The 27,468-nt window shown below is 34.6% G+C and overlaps 2 protein-coding genes across 10 annotated transcripts in view; one reads left to right on the top strand and one right to left on the bottom strand.

Annotated features, from left to right (window-relative positions):
• Positions 1 to 27,468, bottom strand: part of PDS5B (PDS5 cohesin associated factor B) — a 191,079-nt gene that overhangs the window by 40,366 nt on the left and 123,245 nt on the right. For all 9 annotated transcript variants that reach the window (XM_053563584.1, XM_053563581.1, XM_053563576.1 and 6 more), the window contains 5 exons: positions 26,967 to 27,082; positions 23,368 to 23,473; positions 20,369 to 20,529; positions 7,428 to 7,551; positions 4,682 to 4,840 (listed from right to left, as the gene is read on the bottom strand). In XM_053563584.1, the coding sequence (XP_053419559.1) occupies positions 4,682 to 4,840; positions 7,428 to 7,551; positions 20,369 to 20,529; positions 23,368 to 23,473; positions 26,967 to 27,082 (666 nt within the window). The remainder of the gene's footprint in view (positions 1 to 4,681; positions 4,841 to 7,427; positions 7,552 to 20,368; positions 20,530 to 23,367; positions 23,474 to 26,966; positions 27,083 to 27,468) is intronic.
• Positions 13,012 to 13,467, top strand: LOC128566645 (cysteine-rich PDZ-binding protein). The gene has a single exon (XM_053563586.1). It carries the CDS (start codon positions 13,035 to 13,037, stop codon positions 13,338 to 13,340), a length of 306 nt encoding a protein of 101 aa, XP_053419561.1. The 5' UTR covers positions 13,012 to 13,034; the 3' UTR covers positions 13,341 to 13,467.

The following is a 27,468-nucleotide window of genomic DNA, read 5'->3' as shown; positions in this document are numbered from 1 at the left end:
AAATAAGATGGGATTATGGGGATGATTTCATCTCTGGATTCTCTGTTCTGATCCACAGATCCATCCATGCCCTCTGTTTTTGTTACACTACCATACTGTTTTAGTTACTACAGCATTGTATTATAGCTTGAAGTCTGGTAAAGTATAGCCTCCTTCTTTGTTCTTACAATGTAAAGTTGCATTGGCTATTTGGGATCTTTTCTGGTTTTATACAAAATGGAACTATTTTTTATATAACTGCAAAAATATGGTATTGGCATTTTAGTGGGAATTTCATTAAATGTGTAAATCACCATGGGTAGTATAGCCATTTTAACAATATTGACTCTGCCAATCCATGAGCATATGTATTTTTCCATCTGTTTGCATCCTCTGCAATTTCTTTCCTCAATATTTCGTAATTATTCCTATAGAGGTTTTTCATCTCCTTTGTTAAGTATATTCCTATGTATTTTATTTTCTTTGTTGCTAGTGTGAAAGGCATTATGCCTTTGATTTGATTCTCAGCTTGACTACTGTTGGCCTGTATGAAAGCTACTGATTTGTGTACACTGATTTTACAGTCTGAGACTTTGCTGAATTTATCAATTCCAGGAGTCTCTTAGTTGAATCTTTAAGGTTCCCTAAACATAAGATCATATTGTCAGCCAAGACCTCTTCTGTTCCTATTTGGATACCCTTAATTTCCTTTTCTTCCCTGACTGCTCTGGCAAGGACTTCTAACACTATGTTGAATAGAGTGGTAAAAATAGGCAACCTTGTCTGGTTCCAGTCCTAAGTGGGAATACTTTTCAAGAAATGGTGCTGGAAAAATTGGATGGCTATACAGACTGAAAAGGACCCGCACCCCTCATCACTCACAAAAATTAGCTCACGATGGATAAGAGTTAAACCTAAAGACATAAAACTGTAAGAATTTTAGAAGAAAATGTTAGAAAAATTCTTAATAGATATGGACTTAAGGAAAAGAATTTATGAAGAGGCTCCCAAGAGCAATCATGGCCACAATAACAAAAACAAACAAATAGGACCTGATTAAATTAAAAAGTTTCTGAAGAGTCAAGGACATGATAATCAAAGGGTAAATAGACATCCTACAGAGTGGGAAAAATATTTGCATACCATACATCTGATAAAAGGCTGATAACCAGATCTATAAAGAACTCAAGCAAATCAGCAAGGAACAATTCAACAAACCCATTAAAAAGTGGGCAAAAGTCATGAACAGAAACTTTTAAATGAAGATAGTCTAAGGGCCAACAAACACATGGAAAAATGCTCAGTATCTCTAATCTTCAGGGACATGCACGTCAAAACCACAATGAAATATCACCTAATCCAGTGAGAATGGCTCGTATCCAAGAGTACCAGAACAAGTGTTGGCATGGACGCAGACAGAAAGGAACACATACACTGTCGGTGAGACTGCAAGCTAGTACGTACAACCTTTATGCAGAGTAGTGTGGCGACTCAAAGAGCTAAAAATAAACCTACCACATGATCCAGTCATCCCACTACCAGGTATTTACCCAAAGGGAAGAGAAGATACTTCATAAAAAAGACACTTGTGCTCCAATGTTTATAGCAGCACAATTCACAACTGCAAAGACATGGAAACAATCCAAGTGCTCATTTTACATGAGTGGACTAACCTAATGTGGTATGTGGAGTACTACTCAGACATTAAAAAGAAGAAGGTGATTTAGTGTCTTTTGTAACAACCTGGATGGAATTGGAGATTGGTTTTCTAAGTCAAGTATGGCAAGAACAGAAAAACAAATACCACATGTACTCAGTACTAAACTGCAACCAGTCAAACAACACTTACGTGTACTAATGGAAGTATAACTCAACAGGAATCAAATATGTGGGGGGGGAGGAGGAAGAGTTGGGTTAATTCATACCTAACAGGTATAATGCACACATTCTGGATGAAGGGTACACTTGTAAAACTATATTGGCAAAATGTTCTTTTGCTATTGTTGCCAGGGAATAACAAATCCAAAAATTCAAGAAAGTGGGTACCAGGGGCAGAGAGGAAATGGAAAGAAAGGACTAAAGAGTAAAAAAACCTGAAATTAAAAATTAAAGGGTGTTCACTGTATTAGAAAATATAATTTATACAGATCCATACCATATTTTACATATTACGTATCAAATATAACATAATACAAGACAAATAAATGGATTGAGAGTGAAGAGTTCTGTTTTTGACAAGACTTGACCAGGATATCTTAAATCAACTTTCCCACTGGAATAAACAGAAAGGCTGAACAAAATGCTTTTTTAAAAAAATCACTTGGAAAGGAACAGAGAGGTACCAAAGCAGAGAGAATTTGCAGAGCTAAGTTTCTAAAGAGAAGGGGAATCAAAAAGATTTGAGTCTGGCACTGAGATACATTTTCTCACACAGATAACTGCTGTTTCTGAAAGCAAAAGAATGGAATGAAAAATTAAGCATAACTTTCATCACTGTCGCAGAGCCAGAAGGACAAGATTTGGAATTCTGGACCAAATGAGAAACAGAGGCCTTGTTAAGTACCCTAGACTTTCGGATGGATCCTAAACAAATATACCCTAGATATACAGAAACCAGAATAAATAAATAAATAAACCTGTCAAAAACTGAGGTCTAGCTTTCAGCTGGATGGAGGTGATCTGACTATAATTTAACTGCCTGTCAGAAGCAAAAGTAAATCCTCTCTCAAGAATATAAACTCATCTAGGACCTCAAATTATCTTAACAATTTTCATACAAAAAGTCCACCACTCAACCAAAAACTATATGTGCAAGACAAGACTTGACCAAAAATTGAGGGGAAAAAATAGACAAAAGAGTCACAAGAGAGATAATTGGCCTAACAGATACGAACTTTAACATAATTAAGATGTTCAAGGATTAAATGATAAGCAAATTCTAGAAGGAAACTAAAAGCTAGCTATGTTTAAAAATAAGAAAATTATAACATTAAAATACACACATACACAGGGTAATTAAGACTGAATGCATGAGCTTAACTACCATAAGACAAGGTAAAACTAAAGAGAGTGCATGTAAAGATAGGTCAGAAATAAACAAAAACTGAAGCATGAAGAGGCTAGCTAGCAGAAAAGCACATGAAAAATATGCCAGAAAGCTGGGGCACAGCTAAAAATAAAATTTTTTTAAAGTTTAAAGTGTATAAATAGTCAAATAGTCTATGGCCAAATGCCCAATCTCATCTGATTTTGAATGCTAAGCACAGTCAGGCCTGGTTAGATCTGGATGAAATAATATGAAAAAGAGAAAGTAGCAGCTGAAAAGATAATGCCTGAATGTTATTCAAAATTTATGAAAGACATTTAAGCCATAGATTCAAGAGGAGCTCCAAACTCCAAGTAGGATATATGTGAAGAAAAGCATAGACACATCATAGTAAAATTTGAAACTAATTCAAAATAGAAAATATTAAAAGTATTTACCATTTAAAAAACAGAAAATCTTCAGAGGATTAAGACTATCAGAACACTTCAAGAGAAAAGGTAAGAAGATGAAATAATGGAATAATATATTCAAATCATTAGTGGGGGAAAATGTATCAGTCTAGAATTCTAAATCTACAGAAAATATCCACAAAAAAGAAGGTATAATAAAAACCATGAGAATTCATTAGCGGAATTCACACTAACAGAAATACTAAAGTAGTTACTTTGTTAGAAAGAAAATAGTTGCATATAAAGGAATGAAAAACAAAAGAAAAAATAGGTTGGCAAATTTAAATCAATACTAACTGAATAAAATAACAGTGGTAATAGTCCTATATGAAGAAGAGCATAAAAAACAGAGATTAATGGAAATTAAAGAATTCTAAGGTTCTCTGTGCTTTACTGAAAGCACAAGATTGACTAATTGACATTGGCCTTGAATAAATTAAAAGTGCACGTTGTAATTTCTAGGGCATTTATTAAAACAGCAAAATGTAAAACTGGCCAGTAAGGGGGAAAATAAAATAATCAGAAGTAAGAAAAAAATGAACACATAATTGATAGAACAAATTGAAATTAAAAATTAGAGGGCAGATTAATCCAAAAAACTGACCCAAAAAAGTCATGGTTGTATATGGATCTATTTGCGTGTGTGTATTAACATATATGCATATATTTACATATACACACACATACACAAAACCCCATACAACTATAAGGAGGTCAATTCTCCCAGATCCAAGAATATGCCTTATCCCAAATATACACAAACCAGAGATAAACAGAATCACTGTTTCTCTTCCAGTGCTTTCTCTTAAGACTCTTTTCAATCTTTATTGTATGTACGGAAAGGAATGGACATGAATATTAATATATATATAGTTATGTGTCATGATAACCACGCTGTGAACTGGTATATCAATGTACATTATTTTTTAAATGGATGTCCTTATAAAAATTAAACTCCTGTACAGCTGAGATAGAATAAGGTGATATTTTCTATTTATCAAGGAATACATATGAGGTCATATATCTATACCTAACTAAAGATATGTCTTAATGCTGTTTTACTTATAATACAAATATTTTTTTAAAAAGTGGTAAATCTAAAATAAAGGCAAGCAAACACAAATGTTATTAGCATCATTTCATTTGTGTTGGATAAAATTTTAGAAGGAAATACTATGAAAACATAAATCTAAAAAATATAAATTACCCGATCATTCATGAGAAGATCTTTCACAATGAAAGTAGCTACCAAAGATTTCAATGGAGCAGCAAACTGATCAGGTGCAAGGAGAGCGATATGGCCAATGGTAACCAAGGGTGTTATGAGATGTTCCAGATTGCTTGGATCTAGACTCTTATGCAGAGGCTGAAAATGGAGGGGGAGGAAAATATATTCAATGCTATAGATATACAAATAAACTATTAACATATTTCATCTTGAAAATATAAAAACTACAAAAGTTTCAAGAAATAAACACAGTGTAAGCAGTAACTCAAGCTTACATTTAGACTTCTTTGTCTAGATAGCAATAGGTTCAACCATTTTCAGTTTTGCCCAACTCACATCTTAGAAGTAGGTAAAGAAACATTGATTCAGTATGAAGAATCATATTAGGAGACATACAGCTTATGACCACATATATGAATATGTCAGAGACTGCTAGGGCTCACCAATACTCAACTTCTCTTCTATTTAGGCATAAGGATGACTCCCCTGGCAGCCTCCTTTGCGGTTAAGTGAGAGTATGTGAATGAGGTCTGGTCAAGGCAATAGGAATAAAAGTGAAATGCGCCACACCTGCGTGGAAGTAGGTAGAAGCAGTGTATCTTCCCCACAGGCCTCACTTTATTTACTGGATTGCTTAATGCCAAGAATCCACTGGGACTTAAAGAGAAGTAACTAAGCAGAGAGAATATATGTCCTGGAACTACTGATTAGGAGGCTATTCAAACACTAAAGCGGAATTTTTAAGAGCAAAATAAGCTTTTACTGTGTCTAGTCATTTGAATTTGGGGGGTCTTTAATACAGCATCAAATATTAAATATCATAATAAATATAATTCGTTATTCTGATAGAAAACTCAAGCATTAATACATATTTTGCCATCATATCTCTGGCATAGAGGGAGAAAAGAGAAATAAAATGTATGTGTGTATTTGTATGTCCTTACTTGTACAGGCAGTCCCTGAGTTATGAATGAGAAAGGTTCTGCAGGTTTATTCTTAAGTTGAATTTGTATCTAAGTTGAAATAGGTACGTCTACCTATTACCTGTAATAGTCTCCATTTGTATGTGCAAGTTCTACATCAGTCGGATGTTTATAAGGTGGGGACTTATTTTAATAGCCTCCATTTGTAAGTGTAAGATGTAAGTAAATCAGATGTTTGTAACTCAGAGACTGCCTTCTATGAATAAAATCTCTCTGGAAAAGTACATTTACAAACTTTTAAAAATGGTTGCCTCTGGGACAGGGTCACTGCATATTCTTTTTTGCATCATTTGATTTTAAAGCAAGTGAATATATTTTCTATTTAAAATTCTAATGCTACATTTTAATGAAAAATTAGTGCTCTATTCTCCCAATTCAACCAAGAATTCAAGTCAAGAATTCTAGGCTGGAAAAGTTGTTCTTTCCCAACATATAAGTATAGTATGAGGTTTCATTTATTCAAGAATATATTTAAAATTAGTTTACCTTTTCCTTGGTAAAGGTATGACTTCTCTCAATACTTCCACTATTTAACTAGTGCAAGTTAGTTATTCATATTATAAATGAAAATATGGCAAGTTTAAAAAGTTTATTCAATTAGTTTATTAAAAGTATAATATTTTCCATGGTATATTAACAAAATCATTTCTGAAACAGCAAAATTGATGGCCAGATCTAGAATAGTAGCAACCTCAAAAACACCAGATATCTCTATAAAATCTTTTCTTAGAAAGCCATAAAATCTTATATATTTTGCTGGGTTAGTTTCTTATAAAGATAGCAGATATAAAATCAAAATGAAAATAAAACTACCCTAGAAATGCAAGTTATATGTTATATAACTATTATCTATGTTATCATCAGTGAAAGGCACTTTTTAAAGATTATCCACAAAAAACAAAAGTTCCCAATAAATCAACATCAACTTTTTAAAGCCATTCTTGCACACACAAAAACTACAGAAAATACACATACCCCCCAAAAACACAAAAAATGAATTATTTGCTATCTAATCCAAGGTGACTTTTGGACAATAAAGAAGATTACTTTTTTCTCACCTTCAGGTCTTGAACTCTAATACTCGAAAATACAACAAAATTAAGCATAAAAGCTTTCTAAAAACAGAGACAACAAGTCAAAGTATTTATGGTAAGGAGCTACAGCATAATTTCCAAACTGTTCTGACTTCACTCAAAGCTCCCGAACTTTTTAGGATTTTACAGACTTAAAATGTAGAGAAAATAATACGAAATATATACAAAAAAGACATTTTATATCTGACACAAAATTAGGTCAGTCATAAAAGTATAAACTTATTTTCTTTATATTACCAATTAGTACTGATTTATAAAACCCCATACTTTGGTAGTATCTCAAACAGAATTCAAATTTTTTGAAACTTTTGAATTGACAGAATAATCACCTGTTACCTACTATTTACAACCATAATTTTATATGTAGTTACATACTAACAAAAATGTCTGTAAATGTATATATAAAGCAATGCCAAAATTATACAATGTTTGATTTCTGAATTTGAGTTGGCATTAGAAATATGAATACTCAGGTATTTTCATATTTTAACAGCTTATCAATGTTGAGTTACTGATTCAAACTCTGAAAATTTACTAAAAAATGACACATTACCAAATATGAAATATGAACATTCCATAAAATCATCAATATGTAGTATTTTTAACAAACACAGGACATAAAAAAACAATAAAATTTTTTCTCATTACCTCAAATATTTGTGCAAACTGGGTCTCTTTACTAGAAAATATCGCATGGATACAATGAATGGCATATTTGGCTTGACGAGGGGGTCCTTTTTTAGATTTGTGATGTAAAACAGGAAGCAAAGCTCTAAAAAAAATAAAAATAAAAATACAAAGAAAAACAATAAACCAGAAAAACCAACATGACTTCTGCTAGGTAATTTAATGTTTGTATTTATTAAGTCATTTTCTTAGAACAAACAAAGTCACCAAGGTCTACACAGACTCATTTTCAACGGCCTTTAATTTTTCTTTGTAAGTATATATATGTATAATCCAAGTACAAGTATTTTGTTTTTTACTTTCAAAAATTACAAATACAAGGCTGGTGACCTACTCCCTCTATTTAATATCATTCTCATTACCTCTATTTAATATCATTTCCATTAGGCCTTTCTCTTCTATTTTCACCGCTAACATTCTAGCTAAACTTTTGCCACTTTATACATGTAATGAAATTTAAACTGTCCTTTCTTTGTCAATCTCTGCTTCTTAATTTATCTTTCCCTTTGTGCCAGCACAACCTACCTAAAAGAAAATCTGATTAACCAATGTTTGGTAAGCATTATGTACCAGCCATTATTAAAAGCTCCAAATCCTTGCCTTCATGCTACTAGCATTTTAGGGACAAGACAAATAATGTCTTGTATGTATTAGTAAAATACATGTTATGTCAAACTGTGATAGAGAAAAAAAGATACAAAGATTAGGGATAGGAAATGAAGAGGGAGTGTGAGGATTTTTAAACAGAAAGCCTCTCTGGTCAACAGCTGGGGAGCATTCTACAAGAGGTAAGAAGATGTGCACCAAATCATTCTGCCAGCCCCAAACTTAAAATGAATACTGAATAAAGCAGAAGCTCTTAGTTCAACAATTATTCAAACATCTCAAAGCAAATGCAAGTTCTGAATCTTCCTCATTTCCCAATACTAATCCCTTGCTACAGTACTAAGAATTTAGAGATACAATTAACACCAACAGCAAAGTATAATAAAAAGATAACTACTCCTACCTTGTAAAAATACAGAATGAAAAGACCAACAATACCAAAGAAGAACCAAGTGGATATAAAAAGGTAGAAAGTTCTTCAAAAGAATAAATATATATAAATTACTCTGAAATGCAGTACGGAAAATATGTTTACCTTCATTCATTCAAAAGAAAATTAAAACTATAACAAGACTTCTGCTTCAGATTATGATGGTGTAACTGTGGCTGTTTACTCTCCTATCTTAAACACCCAGAAAAATAACTGTTAAAGGTTTTAGTCACTAGACTAGTGATTTTCGGCACACTGCTATGCAGTGAGAAGATCTTAGGTATGCCTTGAAAAAAAAATTTTTTTTTGAGATAGAGTCTCACTATGTCACTCTCAGTATAGTGCCAGCTCACAGCAACCTCAAACTCCTGGGCTTAAGTGATTCTCTTGCCTCAGCTTCCCAAGTAGCTGGGACTACAGGTGCCCGTCACAATGCCTGCCCAGCTATTTTTTTTGCTGTAACTGTCATTGTTGTTTGGCAGGCCTGGGCTGGTTTAGAACCCACCAGCTCTGGTGTATATGGCTGGTGTCCTAGCCGCTGAGCCACAGACACCAAGCTGAAAATTTTTAAAAATTAATTAAATTATTTTCAAAAGAAGTTCAAAGCATAGCAACATATTCTTTTTAAATTTTTTTTTAATCAACATCATTCAAGTGTGGTATGGAAGTATAGGTTCAAGTGTGCCATGAGATAAAAAGATCAAAAACCACTGGACTAGACAACAGGTAGCACCAAAACAAAAACAAAGGGACAAAAATAATAGAAAGACTAAAGCAGGATGTTATAAAAACTTACTTCAAATATTAAGTCCCAGGAAGATTAAAAGAAAAAAAAAAAAAAAAAAAAGGAAGAAGACATGCTTTACAAATGCTAATACAAAATAAAAGTAGAAATGGCTGTGCACTTCTCAAAGCAAGATTGCAGAACAAGGAAGATGACCAGGCTAATAAGAGACACATTTCATAACAACACTGCCCACTGGCAAGGTTGTGGGTAATCAGGCACTCTTAAACACTGTGAGGGAGAATATAAAATGTTACAACCACTATGGGATAGGAATGCAGGAATATCTAGCAAAATTACATATGCATCTACTCTTTCACTTCTAAGAACAGCTCCCAAAGATAACTGTCAAAATGTAAAAGGTGCATATACAAGTCTATTCACTGAACAGACTATTTGTAATACTGAAACAACTCAAATGCCTATAAATAAGGATCTGGGTAAATCAACTATGATAGAGCCACAAAACAAATGGAGACCACTCTATTTTTAAATATAAAGAAAAGTGTGTATGGTATATTTTGTCATTTATCAAAGAAGGTATATAAATATATGTACATATATTAATATTTACAAATTTACAGGTTAAGTCATTCAAAGACTTGTTTTAAGTTTATCTATAGAGAAGAAAGGAATAAGGGATATTCCTCAAAGGGTTGAGGGATAGAAGCTAGACTTCCTGGAATACATACTGCTTTCTTTTACATATTTTTACTATAAGCACTGAATATTTCATATAATTAAAAAAACAAAATTAAATTACAAAAGAACAATCTCTAAAACAATAAAATGAAACAAATGAATGACAGTATATATCCACTTGACAGAAGAACTTCCCAAAGAAGAATTACTCCAAATAACTTTAAAACACAAGAGTCTGACTGTAGATCTCTAAAGTGATATACACTACAAAAGAACTACTACCTAAACAAGTAAACAGCCAGCTGTTTTTAGCAATCATATTGGTGGAACTACTGCTACTGCAAGATTCTTATGGATTACAAGACACAGCAACTGAGTTATTATATACTATGATAAGTGTTATCACCCTGTAATACATCTCAGCAAAGGGAAAAATGAGACACAAATAAAATTGAAGAGGCTCAGTAAAAACCATGTAATCCTGAATTTGGACTGGAAAAATCAGTAAAAATACATATTCATCTTCTAAAACAATTTTTTTAGCAGTGTGTACTGAGTTATTCTTGAACCAGGACCTACCAATTAGAACTCACAGGACTCACATTCTGATTTATTTCTTTCATTTTTGAAACACAGTCTCATTTTGTTGCCTCTGATAGAGTGGCATGGCATCATAGCTCACAGCAACCTCAGTCTCCTTGGGCTGAAGTGATTCTCGTCTCAGCCTAGTCAGTAGCTGGGACTATAGGTGCCCACCACAACACCCAGCTATTTTTTAGAGATATGGTCTCACTCTAGCTCAGGCTGGTTTAGAACTACTGAGCTCAGGTGATCCGCCCACCTCGGCCTCCCAAAGTGCTGGGATTATAGGTGTAAGCCACCACATTTGGCCTACATTCTCATTTCTTAATATCATTCCCGTTAAAAGGTAGGTGCTAGAGGTCCTTAGAGAAAAAGCAATTACAGGTTTAGGGAAGCATGTACAATAGGGACCTGGAACACCTGGCCATACCACATAGCAAAGAAATTAGTAAGATGACTGGGGTTGTCCCAGAGGACTCAGGGACCAACCTGAATAGGATCCCAAAGTTATAATAATCTGGGTATCAATGCTTGTAATTTCTGCAACTGACTAAAAATATGTGTAAATCCACAAGATGAGCCACAGACACCAAGCTGAAAAATTATAGTGATACTCATTTAAAAACAACACTTAATTATCACCTTTCGAGGACACTAGTAAATCAATGCTTTATTTTGAACACAGTTTAAAATAACATAAAAGAATCAAGTGTTTATCCTGCCTTTTCTAAGCAAATATAACAGTGGGGAACCTAAGAATAGATGAGTTCCTCCTTTAAAAGTAGTTAGTTGGCTCACAAGATGGAAGCACAGAATAAGCATATCACCACTGATTATTACTACCACTGCAAATATTGTAAAATGAGAGACAGCCAGATATTATGAGCCACCTGACAGGAAGACTGGTGGAGAGCACACCAATCTTACAAAACAGTCAAAAGTGACAAAAAGGTCACTGGAATCCAGTCAGGTCTCTGGATTCAACAATCACTTTGCAGAAAATAAAAGAACCCATTCAATTATGCCTAGGTAATACAACTAACAAAAAATCAGTCTATAAGAAATACTTCAAGACAAACGACCTGGTTTCTTTATCAAACACACAAAGAGAGAGATTGACAGCTGAAGGGAAAGCCTACAGGAGACAAGAAGCTTACAAGACACTACAGTCTAGCACAACATAAAAACCTGAATTAAATGTACTTAAAAAAAAAAAAAAAACACGGTATGGATACTTTTACTTCCATTCTTGAGATACCTTGCTAAGAAGAATATATTCCAGCTCCATCCACGTAAGCATAAAAGAGATATTTAGGGAATACTTTATGCCCAAAGCATTCTGTAAAAACAACTTTGGGGATATGAAGAAGAGGACCCCGTTACTATATACAAAGCACACCAGCATTCAAGGGGAGTGAAGGACTTGCCCAGCTCTGCACGACACAGGAACATTTTTCTTTTGAAAACTCATAAGCAATGTTGAGGGGGAGGAGCAAGATGGCGACCAAGTAACAGCTTCCTAGCAACTGGGTATAGTGAGACTGGGGATAGAAGACTCCAGGCACCTCTGGCTGGTGGGATCTGCCCAGAAACATCCCTTTGGGGACAAAGTGAATGAGCGAGAGACCTCTGGACCCCATGAGGAGGACTAAAGCAGTGGAGAATTGGCAAGTAGTTGCATGTGTTCATTCGTTCTAATCCCACCAGCAGCTGTAAGTACAGCAGCAGTGAGATTGCAAACTGGAATGGCCTTACCTGTGAACTGTTTCTGTGTTTTTGGACTTGGCGCTCAGTTGAACTACCTTAGGAGAACTTGGGCAAGAGTGTGGAGGACTTTAAGCGTTCTCTAGGGCCCCAGACTGAGCCAGATGGAGCTAATAGTGCTCAGCTGTGGACCGCGGAGCCATTGTGGGAGAACTGCCATGGCAAGCTCCGCCTTCAGGGTCGCAGAGCAAGAGTCTGGCAGGAGACATTGGGTGAATAATCTAGTGACTAAGCAGCCTAAAGTTGGGGACTGAGATGCCTTACAGCCTTGGCCTGCAGGGGCATACAGTGAGACCAGTTTTTGCACACTGGGAATCATCAAAACCCCAGTCCAGAGGCACGGTAACTTAAAGAGCAAGAGGAAGTAAAAGGAAAATTAGGGCAAGGAAACAGATAAAAGAAAACACCCATGAGGAAGAATCAGCAGAAAAATCCTGGCAACATGAAAAACCGGTCCAGAGCAATCCCCACAAGCTACTGTGAGGTAACTACTGCAGAAGTTTCCACCTATAAAGAAATGTTAGAAATGACAGAAAGAGAATTTAGAATACAGATGATGAAAACAATGAAGGAAATGATGGAAACAATGAAGGAAACTGCTTCAAGTAGAAAATAGCCAAAAGGAAATCCAAAACCAGAATCAAATAAGAGATGAATAATATGAAGAATATAGAAAGGATATAGCAGAGCTGAAGGAACTGAAGCAATTAGGGAACTTAAAGATTCAATAGTCTGCTGGTAGAGGAGCGACGGCGGAAGAATGGTGTGCGAAAAATGTGAAAAGAAACTTGGTACTGTTATCACTCCAGATACATGGAAGGATGGAGCTAGAAATACCACAGAAAGTGGTGGAAGAAAACTGAATGAAAATAAAGCCTTGACTTCGAAAAAAGCAAGATTTGATCCTTATGGAAAGAATAAGTTCTCCACTTGCAGAATCTGTAAAAGTTCTGTACACCAACCAGGTTCTCATTATTGCCAGGGCTGTGCCTACAAAAAGGGTATCTGCTCCATGTGTGGAAAAAAGGTTTTAGATACTAAAAACTACAAGCAAACATCCGTCTAAACATATTGATGAAGGTTCTGGCTTTCTATGTGACTTTACTTGCTGCTTTGAATTTTCAAGGCATAACATAGATGTTCAACTTTCAGAATAACATGTTTTTAGACAAATAATTAAGATTAAACCAGAATGATTGGTATTCATTCTTTTGCTCTCAAGAAGTTCAGAACAGCAGCAGTGTAACTAGTCTTCTGCCTTAAGTGGTTATTTTCTTTACAAGCATTTTATTGAACTAGAATAAGTGACAAATTTAATGAAAAACATTTCCCCATTCTGTATGCGTTTTTATTTAACATTATTCATGTAATTCTTATCCCCTCTCCCCTATTTATAAATAATACAAAAGTGAGAAGATTACAGATATTTTGCTCCAAACTTGGCATGCAGACTTGGAATTTTTCTTTCCTTTTGTTATTGGTGGCATAGTTCTTAGAATCAGTGGACTCTTAATTAATTGCATTTTCACAGGATGATTAAAGGTTTGAAGCCATTATTCCTGAATGGCTCATTAATTTGGCCCAGAACCAAATCAAAGATAAGTCGGATTTGTGATTTTTAAAATTTGTTCTTGAAGCCAAAGTGCCAGTTCTTCCCATATATGAACAAGAGCACAAATGAATACACTGAATTTCAGAAAAACATGCATGTATAGTACATATATTATCTTGAATTTAATTGTCATGAAAACCAAAAGAACAATGTCCATATTGATGTATAATGAAAATGAATCATCGCTCTTTAAGAAAAGCTCTTTGAAGCAAAACCAAACTTTTTTTTACTTCCTCCCTTGTCTTCCAAAAAGAAATAAATAGAACAAACAAATATCTTGACTCTTTTTTTATATATGTATATAATATAGACTGCTAAAGGACTACTTCAGGATTCCAAGGGAATTTTTTTTATGCTGTCTTCAGAGGTTTAGGATTTGTACTTTTAGAACCTGCAGCCTATGGGAGACCAAAAGAATGAATTTCCAGTTGTGTGTGTATAAATACCTATCACTATAAACCACGTAGAATGGACAGTGTGATAGTATGCATGGTATAGATGTGGCATTTTGATTCGTCTTTACTCTGAAAATTACTTATAATTTTAACTATTGAACTTATTTATAAGGTTTTAAAAATAGTTTTCTCTAGTATACATTGTTTGTTCATATTCAGAAAACTTACAAGAATATGTAAAATATAAATCATATCTCTGAGAGCAAAAAAAAAAAGATTCAATAGGAAGTACCAACAACAGATTAGACCATGCAGAAGAAAGAATCTCAAAGGTAGAGGACAAAGCTCTTGAGATAACTCAGATAGTTAAAGAGGCAGAAAAAAAGAGAGAGAAAGCAGAACATTCACTGACAGAACTATGGGAATTTATGAAGCATTCAAACATATGAGTTAAAGGTATTCCAGAAGGGGAAGAACAATGCGCAGGGGAATGGAAGCCATACTAGAGAATATTATAAATAAAAATTTCTCAAATATCACCAACGATTCTGACACACTCCTTTCAGAAGGATATCGGACCCCAGGTCGCCTCCACACTAACAGAGCTTCTCTAAGACACATTGTGATGAACCTGTCCAAAGTCAAGACAAAAGAAAAGATTCTTCAAGCTGTCAGGCGTAAGTGCCAGATGACCTACAGGATCAAATCCATCAGGGTGACTTCAGACTTCTCTAATGAAACTTTTCAAGAAAGAAGACAATGGTCATCTACCTTTGATCTACTTAAACAGAACAATTTTCAGCCCAGAATTCTATATCCTGCTAAGCTAAGCTTTAAATTGACAGAGAAATCAAATCATTTATTGATATGCAACACTGAGGAAACTCACCACAACAAGATCAGCTCTGAAGGAAGTACTTCAACCTGTTCTACACACTGACCATCACAATGGACCAATAGCAAAGTAAGAACTCAGGAATTAAAGGACGGAACCTAACTTCCACAATGATGCACAAGATAAAACTAAGCAATGGACTCTCACAAAATAAGATGAATAGAATACTACCACACTTATCAATTATCTCAATAAATGTTAATGGCTTGAATTCCCCACTGAAGAGGAATAGATTGGCCAACTGAATTAAAAAACACAAGCCATCCATTTGCTATCTGCAGGAAACACACCTGCAGCTTGAAAAAACAAATTACAACTCTGAGTTAAGGGTTGGAAGACAATTTTTTAGGCAAATGGAATTCAGAAGAAAAGAGGAGTTACAATCTTATTTTCAGATACATGTGGATTTAAAGCAACTAAAGTTAAAAAAGACAAAGATGATCACTTTATATTGGTCACAGGAAAAATACAACAAGAAGATATTTCAATTCTAAATATTTATGTACCCAACTTAAATGCTCACAGATTCTTGAAACAGACCTTACTCAGTCTGAGCAATATGATGTCCTATAACACCGTAACAGGGGACTTTAACACTCCTCTTACAGAACTGGACAGATCCTCTAAACAGAAATTTAAAAAAAATATAAGGGACTTAAATGAGACCCTAGATCGACTGTGCTTGATAGACACATACAGAATACTCCATCCCAAAGATAAAGAATATACATTCTGGGCGGCGCCTGTGGCTCAGTGAGCAGGGCGCTGGCCCCATATACCAAGGGTGGCGGGTTCAAACCCAGCCCCGGCCAAACTGCAACAAAAAATAGCCGGGCGTTGTGGCGGGCGCCTGTAGTCCCAGCTACTCGGGAGGCTGAGGCAGGAGAATCACCTAAGCCCAGGAGTTGGAGGTTGCTGTGAGCTGTGTGATGCCACGGCACTCTACTGAGGGCAATAAAGTGAAAACTCTGTCTCTACAAAAAAAAAAAAAAAAAGAAAGAAAAAAGAATATACATTCTTCTCATCAGCCCATGGAACATTCTCCAAAATTGATCATATCCCAGGACACAAAAGAAACCTCAACAGAATCAAAAGAATAGATTGCCGTGGCAATGCCACAACAATAAAAATAAACAAATGGGACTTCATTAAACTGAAAAGCTTTTGTACAGTTAAGGAGACCACAACCAAAGCAAATAGACAACCTACACAATGGGAAAGGATATTTGCATATTTTGAATCTGACAAAAGCTTGATAACTAGAACCTACAGAGAACTCAAATTAATCCACATGAAAAAAGTCAACAATCCCATATATCAATGGGCAAGAGACATAAATAGAACCTTCTCTAAAGAAGACAGCGAATGGCTAATAAACACGTGAAAAAATGCTCATCATCCCTATTTATTAGGGAAATGCAAATCAAAACCACCCTGAGATAGCAACCCCAGTGAGAATGGCCCACATCACAAAATCTCAAAACTGCAGATGCTGGCGTGGATGTGGAGAGAAGGGAACACTTTCACACTGCTGGTGGGACTGCAAGCTAGTACAACCTTTCTGGAAGGAAGAATGGAGAAGCCTCAAAGAATTCAAGCTAGACTTCCATTTGATACTGCAATCCCATTACTAGGCATCTACCCAGAAGGAAAAAAATCCTTTTATCATGAGGACACTTGCATTAGACTGTTTAAGGCAGCTCAATTTACAATTGCCAAAATGTGGAAACAGCCTAAATGCCCACCAACCCAGGAATGGATTAACAAGCTGTGGTATATGTATACCATGGAATACTATTCAGCCATTAAAAAAAATGGAGACTTTACATCCTTTGCATTAACCTGGATGGAAGTGGAAGGCATTATTCTTAGTAAAGTATCACAAGAATGGAGAAGCATGAACCCTATGTACTCAATTTTGATATGAGGACAATTAATGACAATTAATGACACGGTGGGGGTGGGGGAAGGGGAGAGCAGAAAGAGAAAGGAGGGCGGGGTGGTAGAAAGGAAGAGCAGAGAGGGAAGGAAGGAGGGGGTGAGGTTTTGGTGTGTGCCACACCTTTTGGGGGCCAGACATCATTGTAAGAGGGACTTTATCTAACAAATACAATGAGTGTAACCTGGTTTCTTCTACCATCAATGAATCCCCATCAATAAATAAGTTAAAAAAAATTGATCACTGTATGTTTTGAGAGAACTGATTGAATATTAACAATAAGTAATGCTAACCATTTGTGATAAAAATGTACAGATGAAATGACAAAATGTCTGGGATTTGCTTTTAAATACAAAGGGAACAAGGGAGTGATTAAAGGCACAAATGAAATAAAATTGGCTGCAAGCTATTCTTTCTTAAAGTTGGTGAGTGGTATTAGTATTCCCCCTCCCATATTCTGAACAATTAATAATAATTAGAATTCTGGTTTCTTATAGATGTAATCTCCCTTAAGACAACTTTTCCTGATGCTTTTATTAGAGAATAATTTTCTCAATTTTTTTCATAATTATAGTCTACTAGGTATATTCTTGCATAGCCACTACTAAAATTTAAATATTAATAATTAGAGTAAAACAATAAGCAAAGACAAACCAGAGATATACAAAAAAGAAGGAAACAAAAGCCAGATTTAGGGGGCATTAAGTAGAACTGAATTAGAGAGAAAGCATACAACTGGGTAGATAGATCTCACAATAAAAAAATAGCGATACATTTCCTTAGTCTTTGTATACTTAGGAATATCCTTCATTTGTCCTTCCTTAAACTCAACTTGGACTGCCTAGGGAATTCTTTACTTGTACTGTTTTTTCCACAAAACTCTTCAGCTATTGAGTCATTAACTTCAGAAATTTTATGTAGTTGAAAAGAAGTAAGTCGGCCTTTATTATTTACTACTGTACTAACTTAGTTAACTTTTGTTTTTCTTGATGTTTGTGAAATAGTTCTTCTAATCCCTAAAAATTCAATAGATTTCACAAAGATATTTTCCTAAAATATGAGTTTTCTTGATCTCCAGATTCATGTTTTCATTCACTTTAAACAAGTTTACTATAATTCTCTTGAATATACCAGTTCCATTATTCTATTCTCTTCTCCAGAAAAGTCAATTACGTGTTTCATTACCTGCAACTCATTCAATTGCCTCATTTTTTACCCATTTTCTCTAGATTCTCCAAATCATTGGGCAGATTTCCTCAAGCCCTGTCTCCAGCTTACTGAGCCCATCTTCTATGTTGTTTATTTTGCTCCTCACTGCTTATAGTAAAATATACCCTATACTGCTGTTCTTCTTTATCCTAAGCTCCTTTTCATGCATTATCTTATTTTTGTTCTTCTTTTACCACAGATGTCATTTGCTATATAACTTCGTTGGCAATTTAAAGCAACTAAGATTTTCTTCTTATCCTAGACAAATTCAACTCTTCTAATAGTGCTTATTAGCTTTTTCTTTGAGACAAAGTCTCACTATGTGGCCCTCAATGGAATGCCACGATGTCACAGCTCACAGCACCTTCAAACTCTTGGGCTTAAGTGATTCTCCTGCTTCCACCTCCCAAATAGGTGGGACTATAAGTGCCCACCACAATGCCCAGATTTTTTTTGTTGTTTTTTCAGTTGTCATTGTTGTTCCTTAGCAGGCCCAGCCACATCGAACCCGCCAACATTGGTGTATGCAGCTGGCGCCCTACCCACCGAGCTACGGGTGCCACCTAATTAGCTATCTTTTGAATACTAATATATTTACATAGGTTTCATGTTTGTCAATTTGTTTCTTTGTATTGTTTACTCATCTCTGAGAAATGAAAATTCCCCTGGCACTGCCATTTACACAAAAGCATAGATAGTATCTCCCTGATGACAGGACGTTAAATATTTCTCTTAAAAAGTTAACAAGCGTGGTACCCATAGAACAGTAATTACAACTCCGGTCACATGCACCAAGGCTGGCGGGTTCCACCTGGTCTGGGCCAGCTAAATAACAATGACAACTCCCAACAAAAAAGTAGCAGGGCATTATGGCGGGTGCCTGTAGTCCCAGCTACTTTGGTGGTTCAGGCAAGAGAATCGCTTAAGCCCAAGAGTTAGAGGTTGGTGTGAGCTGCGATGCCACAGCACTCTACCCAGGGCAACATAGTGAGACTCTGTCTCAAAATTAAAAAAAAAGAAAGTTAACAATGGTCCCAACTAAGGTCACAGTTGCTTAATCAGCTAAGAGGCATATATAAGTTAAGGCTAAAAGAGGTGAGTCCTTTATCTGTGTGTAGTTTCTCTCCAAGTCTGTTGAAATTCTTACAGAGATGAAAACCAGTTCCACTTGGGCTATGGGTATTATTATATACTATGAAGGTACCCTCAGTTTGGCATATCTATTTACTTATAGGTGACCCAGCCTGCTGGGAGACAGATTGAATCAGAATAAAACCCCATCACTCATCACTATTTTGTTTTGAGGGTCACCACATGACTTTTTCTGTTCCTATAAAGTTGGTAAAAAGACATTTCATAAGTTTCCATTAGTTTTACCATTAAGCCAAAGCTTCCTGGTAGGAAAAATAAGTTAGCCTAAAGAAAAATGGTATGACTAGAAAACCTCTCTGTCAGTCCTATTACAGCTGAAATCATGTTTTCCTTAATTCTTTCAAAGTGTGTTTATACCTCAATCTCTTCCCTCTAAATTAGCAAAGGATAGGACACTTACTATACGTTGCCTTATACAGCTGATTCTGGGATATGTATCAATTGTCAGTGTTTCCACATTCAGTTCAGTCCAGGCATATCTGTTGCCAATTCTGTCCAGTTTGTGGTAGCTTCTGAAAATTATTGGTCCAGTACCCTTAATCACAGAGGAAAGTAAAGAGTACTATGGACAGTCTTGCTAAACCTCTTTTAAAATTTCCCCTTGTACCTTAAATTCATGTGAATTGTTTACTCTAGACCATAATATACCAGGGACTGTTAAAGTGATACTTCATAAAGTTATGTCATATTTATCCCCCATTTTCATGTATCTTCTAAAACACCAATCAATGCTTTTTCCCAGGAAAGAAAAATTTAAATTGAACAGTATAGGCTTAAGATAACCTGGACAGTTTTCCTCAAAACTTGAAAGATTTCAATTTTTACATAAATCAACAAATAGAGAATTATTTTTCTGATGCCTGGAATATTTATCATAATAAACTCAACTCACGATCTGATGTGTGGGAAATCTTCTTCAATTTTGCTTCCTGTGTTTTTAAAAATTTGTAGTGCAGCTTCTGCTACTTTTTCGTCATCCATTTTGAGACAAGCCAAGAGTGATTCAAATGTTTCAGCAGAATGAAAGGAGATAGGGTGTGTAAATGAGAGTACCTACAAAATGAATTGTAAAAATGATTCATAAAATCTTTTCATCTTTACAATACAAATCCAAACTCTTATTTATTAGAAATACCACAAATCAAAGTCAATACACAAATAATTATGCTAACAAGAAACTGAGAACACTACAACTAAAATTTAAACCTATCAGAAATGTTCTTGTATAAAAAGATTGCATGATATAAAAAGTCACTTATTCCCAAAATTAAATTACATGTTAACTATGCTTCTAGTCAAAATTATTTGGATTTTAATTCTTACATGGGGCATTTTTGGGAGGTAGAGAATAAGGGAACAATAAAAGGGGACATAAACAGAGAATTTAACAAAATAATCTTTTAAATAAAGCTCACTAGAAGGGACTAGCTAAGAACATTTTTCCTTTTGTTGAGACAGTCTCACTTTGTCACCCTTGGTAGAGTGCCAGGGTGTCATATCTCACAGCAACCTCCAACTCTTGGGCTCAAGCGATTCTCTTGCCTCAACCTCCTGAGTAGTTGGGACCACAGGTGCCTGCCACATGCCCAGCTATTTTCACAGACAGGTTCTTGCTCTTGGTCAGGCTTGTCTCAAACCTGTGAGCTCAAGGCAATCCACCCACCTGGACCTCCTAGGATTATAGGCTTGAGCCACCAGCCTATAATCCTAGGAGGAACATTTCTCAAAAACCAAATCAGGGAAAGGAATGAAACACTTATCAAATATTAAAAAAAAAAAAAATCTGTAAAGCTATAATAACCAAATTCACATGACAGTATAATCGTGAAACAGAAAAACCAAAGTAATAACAGACCTTAGCATATATAAGAATTTAGATTACATAAATTGTAATAAATTATGAAGAAATCAAAAGAAAAGAAATAGTCCTGGGAAAACTGAACAGCTATTCAGAGGAAATCAAATCAGATTCCCCTAATAGACAATTTCAAAATAAATTTCAAATAGATTGTGTTTAAAATTTTAAAAAATAAAAACAATACAAACTCTCTGAACATTATAGAATTCTTTAAGTATAAAATAAACAATGAGAATTTAATGTGCAATGCATAAAAAACAAGTAGCAAAATAAATATTACCTATAATGCCACACTTATTAGATTTGAAAACAATCAAATTAAGTAATATATTATTTGGAGATACATATATAGATGATAGAACTATAAAGAATAGCAACAGAAAAATAAATCCAAAATTCAGGACAATAATATCTAGGAGATATGAAGAGAAAACAACTCAGGAATCTTCCACAATATTTTTAATACTCATTTTGAGTTAATATTCTATTTACTTTTCACAGCTTTCATTTTATTACTACACTTCATAACTTAACACAGAACACATTTTTATATGTCAAAAATATTCCATAAAAAAAAACAAAGAAAATAAAAAGCTCATTCAAATTATTAAAAAAAAAAAACACAAAAGATTGAGATGTCAGTGGATATAGGAATACAGTATAAAAATAATAAATTCACCACAGGAATAACACTAATGATTAACATATGAAAGATGGACCTATTAATAATTCTGCAAATTAAAACCATTTTTACTTATCAGATTTTCAAATCTTCTAAAAATTTGTACTATCCCATGTTGTGAAGGTTAAGAAGGTAAGTACCTTCATACACTATTGATATGACATAGTACAATATTTCTGAAAAGGAATTTGAATACATATATCTAAAAATTTTGAAAATAATCATGCTTTTCTAGTTTAAAAAAAATTACCAAAAACTCTTACATAGAAATATCCATCTTAGTACTGTTTATAAGAATGAAATTGGAAAATTCTAAACATCTAGCAATAGGAAAATAGTAACACTGTTTTACTCCAATAGTAACAATATGAGGTCTAACAATTAAGTTCATGAACTTGCCACCATCAGCTTAGGTTGGTGGCACTGTACAAACAACTCAGTAAGGTTTCATAACCTTGGTATATAAGTGTTCCCAGATATGTTCGTGTCAACATGGGAAAGCATCTTCCTGAGTGGTGTTCATCATTATTGTTGCATGTTTCTGTGTGCTGTCACAAGAATGTTGGAACTTGAGTTAAAGCAACAAATAAACATTCATAGATTTCTTGCTAAACTTGGCAAAAGTGGAAGTGAAATCAGGGACATGTTAGTGCAAGTTTATGGGGATAATGTCGTGAAGAAAATGGCAGTGTACAAATAGATTAAATGTTCTTCAGAGGGGAGAGAAAACATCACTGATGAAGAGAGATCAGGGCAGACGATAACAAGCAGAACTGACAAAAATATTGCAAAAATTCATCAAATAGTAAGTCAAAATCATTGGCTTACTGTGAGAAGCACAGAAGACCAAGTAAACATCAACAGACAAATAGAAAAATCTTAACTGAGTATCTTGGCATGCAAAAGTTGTGGCTTTACATCACAACAATGCACCAGCTCAAAGGGTACTGTCTGTGAGGGAGCTTTTAACTGTGAACAAATGACTATATTGGAACACTCTCCCTACATAACCTGATCTGGCCCTCAATAATTTTTTTCTTTACCCCAAAATAAGGGAATATTGATAGGAAGACATTTCAATGAGATTTAGGACATCAACAGTGATATGATGACAGTTCTGAGGGCTATTCCAGAAAAAGTTCCAAAATTGCTTTAAAGGGTACTTCAAAGGTGACTATAGTGATTTTCAGCTACAAAGAGGTGTGTAGCATTTTTTCTAGGATGAGTTTGTGAACTTAACTGTCAAAATTTTACTTTAGATTATGTAAACGTAAGAAGCAAACTTCAAGAATAACAATATAAACTATATATGTTTAACAGTTAAGGCATATGATTTCAAATCGATACCTACCTTAAGCAGTTCAAGACCTGCCCTGATGGCTTGATCAGTTGGAACACCCTCATCTTCATCATCTGCTGTTCCATCTATAGATTTGTTCACTTGCTTAATAAGAGCACTGAAGTAGGACAAAAAAAATAAAGCCATCATTTTTCTCAACTGTTATTTACTAACAGTATCTAAGAAAAATAATTCTATATATACCACATCCATGAAAATTTGAAAGAGCTGGTTTTCAAACACTAATGTAAAATAAATAATTATAATAAAATACTTAGAGATGCTTCATTTCAAAAGCTGTTATTTTCCCTTGCCAATTTAAATGAGGTGAAAATGTTATTTAATTTGCTCTTTTTTTATTTTTGTTTTGAGACAGACTCTCACTTTGTCACTCCCGGTACAGTGCTCTGGTGTCATAGCTCATAGCAACCTCTAACTCTTGGGCTCAAGCAATTCTCTTGCCTCAGCCTCTTGAGTAGCTGGGACTACAGGTGCCAGCCACAATGCCCAGTTATTTTTAGAGATGGGATCTTGCTCTAGCTCAGGCTGGTCTTGAACTCATGAGCTCATGCGATCTGCCCACCTTGGCCTCCCAAAATGCTGGGATTACAGGCATGAGCCACTGCACCCAGTAATTTGATTTGCTCTTTATTAAGGCTACTGATATCTTTATTATTGTCCTTTCCAAGCATGGCCTGAACCCAAATAAAAATAAGACTATTTTCTAATTATCTAAAATTCATTCTTAGACCAGCAAGTGGAACAATATATACTGAAATAAAAAAGGACAAATGTCAACCTTAAGTACTTTCAAACCATTTACTAAATATTATGTGTGTTTGGCAGAGCTAGAAGAGCCAGAAACAAGCAGACCAGCTCCTAAAAGGTATAAAAACAACTAGATAACATATATACAATAACATCTCACTAGAACATTAGAAAAGGAATACAACAGATAAAAAGGGAAACATGTTTTCAAATTTTCCTCTAAGAACAAGCTTATGTTACTTTAAAATAAACATCTGTAATGCATTGAGAATTACCTAAAATAATAATTTACACTGATGAGTATTTGTTCTTTTTATAAAACAAATAAACACCAGATTAAACAGACATGAAACATACCAAAATACAAGAAAATTCAAGGTTCGGCACCCATATGGCTCAGTGGTTAGGGTGCTGGCCACATGTACTGGGTTGGCAGGTTTGAACCCAGCCCAGACCCACTAAACAACAACAACAACAATAACAACAACAGCCAGGCATTGTGGCGGGAGCCTGTAGTCCCAGCTAATTGGGAGGCTAAGGCAAGAGAATCACTTAAGCCCAAGAGTTTGAGGCTGCTGTAAGCTGTGACGCCACCGCATTCTGTCATGGCAATCTCCTGAGGGTGACATAGTGAGACTCTGTCTCAAAAAAAAAAAAAAAAAGATAGAAAGAAAGAAAATTCAATTAATCAATCTTCCTTAAAATGTTTAGTAAATATGTTTTTACAACAATATTATATATGCTAATTTAAGATAATGCTAGGAGTCTGTTTCCCTTATAGGGTCTCCTTAGATTTATCATCCCTCTAAAAGCTGGTATTTCTGAGAGCGTTTCTTTTTCTGCTCATTTTCCTTGATTATTCCCGCATCTCGAACTACCTTAACGTGAAATCCTTAATCTGAAATTTTTTCCTGTATTTTCAGTAACTCTAAGATTTTTTACCTAGATGTGCCACAGGAATCAAAAACAGCACATATCCAAAATTAAACTCATTACTTTCTTCCATGATTAAAAGCATAAAGGTCTTAGTCTCGTGAAGGAAGACCAAAGCAAATATAAAAGAAGATCATCAGAGAATGATAAGGACTACAAAGAAAGCCATGACATGAAGTAGAGTTCTTTAGCTGAAGTAAAAAAAAGAAAGGCATTTCTGAAGTAGCACAATTGAGCTAATGAGCAAAGAACAACAGTTGTACAAAAAAAAAAAAAAAAAATCTGTGGGGGGGGGAGGAGTCAACCTGAAAGACTAAGGAGAAGCAACTGAAAAATTCTATTCAAAAATACTGAGAGTTCAGTGAGGCAACACCAACAAAACACTCACAATTACTAGTGCTTTTCTCTAACACCAAAAGCTACTTACAACAGACAGGGAATTATTCATTCTACTAACAGCAACAAATCAAAATATATAAAATAACTAAAAAGTTGTAATGCACAGAATCTGTATGTCACTTGGTGTGGGACAAAATTCAACAAGCATACATACCACGGCTCATCCAGAAGATTAATTAATGTTTGAGAACAGTCAATCAATTTTAAGGGAGGAGAGATGAAAGAACTTCCTCTATGAGATAAAAATGTATCGTAACTTCAGAGGACAAAAGAAGCACTAACTGCTACCTGTCACTGTTTATGTGTTGAAATATCTTTTAGACCTCTATGATCTTCTCATTAATAAAGCCAAAAGTTTGTTTATGGTCTCTGTCTATTCATAGAATACTTTACTTTTGAAAACTTTCTCCATCTTAAATTTCAAAACACTGTAATACCCTGATCTAAATATCTGTAATTTCTCTACTGTAAGAAAATTTCCAAAGTTCTGTTCATTTTTTTTTACTTGTTTCTATGCAACCTCAGTAGACTACTATTTCCTCACTCTCACACGAAAATCAATACTCCTTGATTTTAACAATATTGTAATGTCCAAGTAAGAAGCATATCTTTTCTCACATCCTTCAAAAATAGCTCTTCATTCTTTTCAAGGTTTCTATTCTTGACATCATTTGGACTTAACCTCTTATATTTCTAATTCTTCTTTGCCTTTATTCCCCAACTCCAGTAAGACAACAATTTTTTAGGCTGTTCTTTTAAAACTGCCCTCCAATTATGTTCTTTCCTTTCCATCCCACTACCATCTAGACAATTACACCAACACCTTGGCAAACCAACTCTTCTCCTGCCCTCTCCGCTTCAAATGAAAACTGATGCAAAAGGAGTCCAAAGTGACTACTGGGTAACCATTGTTAAGGTCTATTTGTGAAAGATTAAGGACCAAAGTTATACCTCATGCCCTCCCTAACAAAACATCACCAAAAGGGCTTCACTGAGCACTAAGATGAAAACTCATTAGTGATATTTAATGACTAATAAATCAATATGCTATATATATATACACACTGAAAACATTTTCAGTTCTCAAATATCTGTGAAAATGCATTACATGTTCCTTTATAACAGATTTACCTAATTCTTTTTTTTTTTTTTTGAGGGCATAACAAAAATATGTTTCTATTATCTTAACCTATGCAAGCTAACAAAAAAAGGAGTCCCTGGTATACTGCTAATAGATAAAAATTAGATTTAGACTGACAATTTCTCATACAATTTGAACCAATACTTAAAATTAAAATAAATAATAAAAACTACATAAAGATACACACAGATAAGTGGATGTACACATACAGACACAGACGGATATATATAGATGTGTATACATGAAAATATACATATGAGTAGCTAGTTTGGTGCTTTGCATATATTCAGCAGATACTCAGTAACTGATCCCCTGAATGTGTGAATATATAAAAAGTAATGAAAACTTCATATTTTTTATATACAAATACCTGATAGACTCAGTATCTATGTGCACAGGTGCTATTCTTTCCAAGAGAAACTTGATCATTTCCAGGAAAGGATTTGTAGGCTGTTTGGGGTTGCCCAACTTCTTAGTTATTTCACGCTGTAATGCAGATTTTTAAAATATTATAACAATATGTTTAAATAAATCATCACACTGAAAAATTCAAAACCCACAATAATAAAAACCAAGTAGTCCTGATGCTAGAATAAACAAGTAAATACAATCTAAGTCCAGAAAAAAAATACTAGATTAAGAATTTAGCATATGGAAAAGGTAACATTCAAGAAAAAAATACTAGATTAAGAATTTAGTATATGGGAAAGGTAAAGTAATATTCTATTCAAGTAAACAGAAAAAAGGCAGATCATTCAATCTACTGTCCTGAGATTAGATTATTTAATCTAATGTACTGGACATTTGGAATAAAAACAAAAGTTAACGCCTTTATTTCATACCTTACATCAAAAATATTTGAAAAGAATAAA

This window comes from Nycticebus coucang, chromosome 15 (genome assembly GCF_027406575.1).
Source record: "Nycticebus coucang isolate mNycCou1 chromosome 15, mNycCou1.pri, whole genome shotgun sequence".
In the NCBI taxonomy this organism is placed as follows: Eukaryota; Metazoa; Chordata; class Mammalia; order Primates; family Lorisidae; genus Nycticebus; species Nycticebus coucang.
Note: the sequence above shows the minus strand (reverse complement) of the source record. Positions and strands in the feature narration are given on the sequence as shown.

Bases quoted from the DNA above. Each gene is read 5' to 3' on its own strand.
- LOC128566645 (XM_053563586.1), top strand. From the start codon at position 13,035: ATGGTGTGCGAAAAATGTGAAAAGAAACTTGGTACTGTTATCACTCCA.